Below are 4,034 nucleotides of genomic sequence, written 5' to 3' on the forward strand. Positions count from 1 at the left end.
AAAATATATGAAAATACTTTTAATGGAGTCACATTTACATGTAATTAACTAGTATAGATGAATTTGCTTTCACAAAACAGTCTTAATTATATAGAAAATTATTCTTAGATCAATATTTGAAAAGAATCAAACACATAATATTTTGAGCTTATAGAAGATATGTAAAAATATTTGTATCTAACATAATATTTATTAATATATTTTTAAAATTAGACCAAACTATTTTAAAATACTTTAATTTTTAAGAAAAAGAATATTCTCATTTTCATTCTTACATTTTTGCGCGGTGTAAATCTAGTCATATGTTATTACAAAATCATCACCAGATATCGGTGTGTATGATAGTCTTAAACTGGCATTGAGGCCTCAAAAAGTAGAGTAGAACAAAAACGATTGAAAATTTCACATTGCTACACTCTTACAAAATAAATGTTTACAGGCCAAACAAATAATATCCTTCCCCTTTCAGTTGTAATTAACAATCCAGACCTGAATTGCGCTCAGCTCTATGAACTCAAATACCAAGGTGCAGGATGTAAATCAGAATCCAAATAATAGAAACAATCGACAAGTTCTTGATTCCATTTCATCGCAAAGGCAGAAATTCTTTGATAACTTTTGCATGAGTTTCCCAAAACTGTCCCTCAATCTCAACTTTGAACCATATAGTTAGGAGGGACTCAAACATTGAACCAAAAATAAAAATTGAGATAGATCAGTTAACACACCAAATTTCGGCCCCAGTTGCATTCCGTTATCACCCGTACAACCCCGGGCCTCACATGGAAAACAGAAACTACCAGAGATCGGCACAAAACCAGGGTGGTTATAAATTCCGCCAAAGCCACGAACAAAAATGCATAGTCTGATTGCCATGATGTTATGGTAGAGCTCATTTGTAGGGCCAAATATGTCCCTGAGATGCAACCTAATTTGCCTTCTGTGCGGATTTTGCTGCTGTGTTACATTGGATGTCCTTGGTGAAGGTATTTGTGAGAGCAAATAGTAAAAGAACAAAAACAACTTGGGCACTCATGATACCAAAATGACTGATGCTATTACCAATCTCCATCCAACTTCCCGTATTCCGAACCTGCCAGCAAACACACTCAGTATATGACCTCAAATATATAAAATATATATGTGACAAATTTCACTTTAATCCATAAACAGTACTTCTATTGATCAAAGAACAGAGTCAATAACATCCATGATCATTTCACGCTAATAAATAGTAAACAGCACTTGGATTAAACAAGCATAGTAGAACTCCGATAGATATAACAGATATCCATACCTTTGATGGATAAATAAATATTAGATACCCAGATTATATGACTCATTTAGCATTATATATTGCAATCTGATTCATTGTCAAATATTTATATTTATTGCTTTAATAGTGGAGTCCAAAATTATTACTCTCGGCAGTTTCCTAAATTGTGACAAAATATAAAAAATGACCATAAATAGTGAGTTATACGTTCTTCACTAACTTATTGAATGACAACTATAATTAAATGTTCTTTCCTCTAAAAATTTAGATAGAAGTTATATGTTCTTCATTCCCAAGTGATTCATATAGTTAATATTTTTATCTTTATTTATTTATATTTTCTGAACAGTATCCTTTCATATCTTTCAGACCTTATTTTTCAACAAAGCGTATTAAAACACAAATAAAGGTTTCATTTCATATCTCTAAACATTAATAGATAACAAAATAGTAACATCAACATAAAATGGGAGAAAATTATAGATATCATTTTCACAAACAAGGAAAAAAGGTCATTTTAACTGTAAACTTGATTGCCTGTATTTATTATCATGATACGAAGGCACACATATATAAGTATTATGACTCGAATTATGTTATAATAACAATTCTAGAAGACCATTGACACAATGAAATATAAAGAATAAAACGAGCATACCAGGAAGAAAAAGTGAATTGTCATCACGTCTGAGAATAATATGACAAGAAAATAGCATCCCAACCTTGGAACTTTATTCAATTTGGTTATCGCACTGAATACACATCTGCAGTTTTGTCCATTACAAATAACATAAGATGGACAATAAAACAAAAGGATTCAAAAGCATCAAGATGGCACAATGAAACAATTTGTGACCCATCTGATGAGTAGCAATTAGTTCTTCATTTCATAAGTGGAAAGAAATGGTATATAATGAAATCGAATAAGTTCCCATCAGGAACGGAAGAAAGTTTTTCAATGGATTGTTTGGAAGCTCATGTGGAAGTAAATGGAATGCTTGGAATCACAATCATTGTAACTTCTGGTTTCCATTTGATTCCATCCTAATTTTTAAGAATCCAAATAGCAGTGCTTGATTATTACAAATACATTCAATTCCCTTCCTTTTCATCCCTTATTATCAATCCAAACAAGGCCGAAGAGATGATGAATAAATATACTAACTGATAGAACTCGTTGCCTTGTTATTTTATTTTTTTTAGAAACACAGTGGCAAGCAATTTTAAAATTACATCTTTGGAAGTCCATGTAATGGTGTATCATTTCATGATATTCATCTTCAGACAGAAAAGGACATTCCCATCATTGACTTTAGGTGATTCTCAAAGAGGAAATACTATTGAACAATAACAAATAGGGTCACCAGGAAATTCGCAAGTACACTTACATCACAAGCATGAAAGGTATAAATAACTTGAAGATAAGTAGCGCTGCCATCAGAAATGGCTGCAACAGGAAGAAAACATTATCATTTAAAAGCTGATTGCAACTATGGAAATTATATATCAAAATAGTACAACTTTCACTTACACTGAATATAGTAATAAACCGATAGACTGATGAAATCTCAAAACTTGCAATACTTGCAAAGTTTCCCGTTCCAAAGAAGGCAATGTTGAATAAAACCATCTGCATTATACAGTAGTTTTGTTTTCATGTATACTTTGTGGTCTATTTCAAGATGAAATTTGAGAAGGCTATAATAGGGTTAGTTAGCTCTATCACAAGGATAAAAATGGATTTGCCCGTTCACCTTAGTGAAAAATGGTTCAAAGATAAGTTTAAGCTTCTGTTTTTTAAAAGCAAAAAAAAAAAAAAATACTTTCTTAATATAAGTTACTAATATAAACTTGTAATAAATAACAGACCCGAAATATGAAAATACAAAACAGAACTGTCTAAACTTTTAGTTAAAAACATTGGAACTTTTTTTTTGTAAGAAAAAGTTGAAACAAACACAACTATTGGTTTGGTTTTGAAAGCAGTGGTGACTGGTGAGTGGGTTAATCAAAGGCATCAAAATGAGGTTATAAGGATTGTGTCACTTATTGCAATTTACTAAAGCATTGATATTTCTTTTTCATTTTATTTTTAGATTTAGTAAAAGGATTTATTCGTATTGACCTCTTATTGCTTTACATCATTCCCATCTTTATCTTCATAATATCCTTCTTTAATCAAAACTAAAATAAATAAATGCTATACTGAACTGTTGTGAAGATACTGGGAAATCTTAAAATAACTTCCCTAGCAATAATATCTTATCAAACATATATTTTTGTGCATTTTATAAATATATAATGATTTTGATGCATATAAAAAATATACCAAATGACTTTAGATTAATTTGAAATTTTGTGGAAATAACTTATTTGATATGAACTTCTAATCTAATACCAAACTTTCAAAATCATTACAGTAACAAAATGTTGTTTAGTGAAACAGCTGATGAAGCTACACTGATTACCAGGATAACTTGATCTTTTCTAACATATATATTCAAATTAATCAAGTTATGAAGAAAATAAAATAAAGGAGGTAATCAGACTTACAAAAACCAAAGGAATTCTCACATCAGACAGCAGCATAGATCTGTTTTCAAGTCCAAGGATGAGATTGTTCTTTACTTTTTTATTGTTATCCAATGATGTATTAACAATATTTAAGTTAAGAAGTGTATTTTCAAAGAGTATCCATGCCATAAGTACTAGTGCAAGAGCTGCATAGAATATAGCTTCATATCTGCATACATTTCAA

At 30.4% G+C, this 4,034-nt stretch overlaps 1 protein-coding gene across 1 annotated transcript in view; it reads right to left on the reverse strand.

Annotated features, from left to right (window-relative positions):
* Window positions 1–288: 288 nt before the first annotated feature.
* LOC107495050 (uncharacterized) overlaps window positions 289–4,034 on the reverse strand; it is a gene marked incomplete in the record, with an annotated part of 12,215 nt that continues 8,469 nt past the window's right edge. Inside the window, 5 exon segments of the mRNA XM_016116111.3 lie at window positions 289–1,093; window positions 1,935–2,040; window positions 2,665–2,723; window positions 2,808–2,906; window positions 3,830–4,019. Of these exon segments, the coding sequence (XP_015971597.1) occupies window positions 929–1,093; window positions 1,935–2,040; window positions 2,665–2,723; window positions 2,808–2,906; window positions 3,830–4,019 (619 nt within the window).

Source organism: Arachis duranensis, chromosome 6 (genome assembly GCF_000817695.3).
Source record: "Arachis duranensis cultivar V14167 chromosome 6, aradu.V14167.gnm2.J7QH, whole genome shotgun sequence".
Taxonomy (NCBI): Eukaryota; Viridiplantae; Streptophyta; class Magnoliopsida; order Fabales; family Fabaceae; genus Arachis; species Arachis duranensis.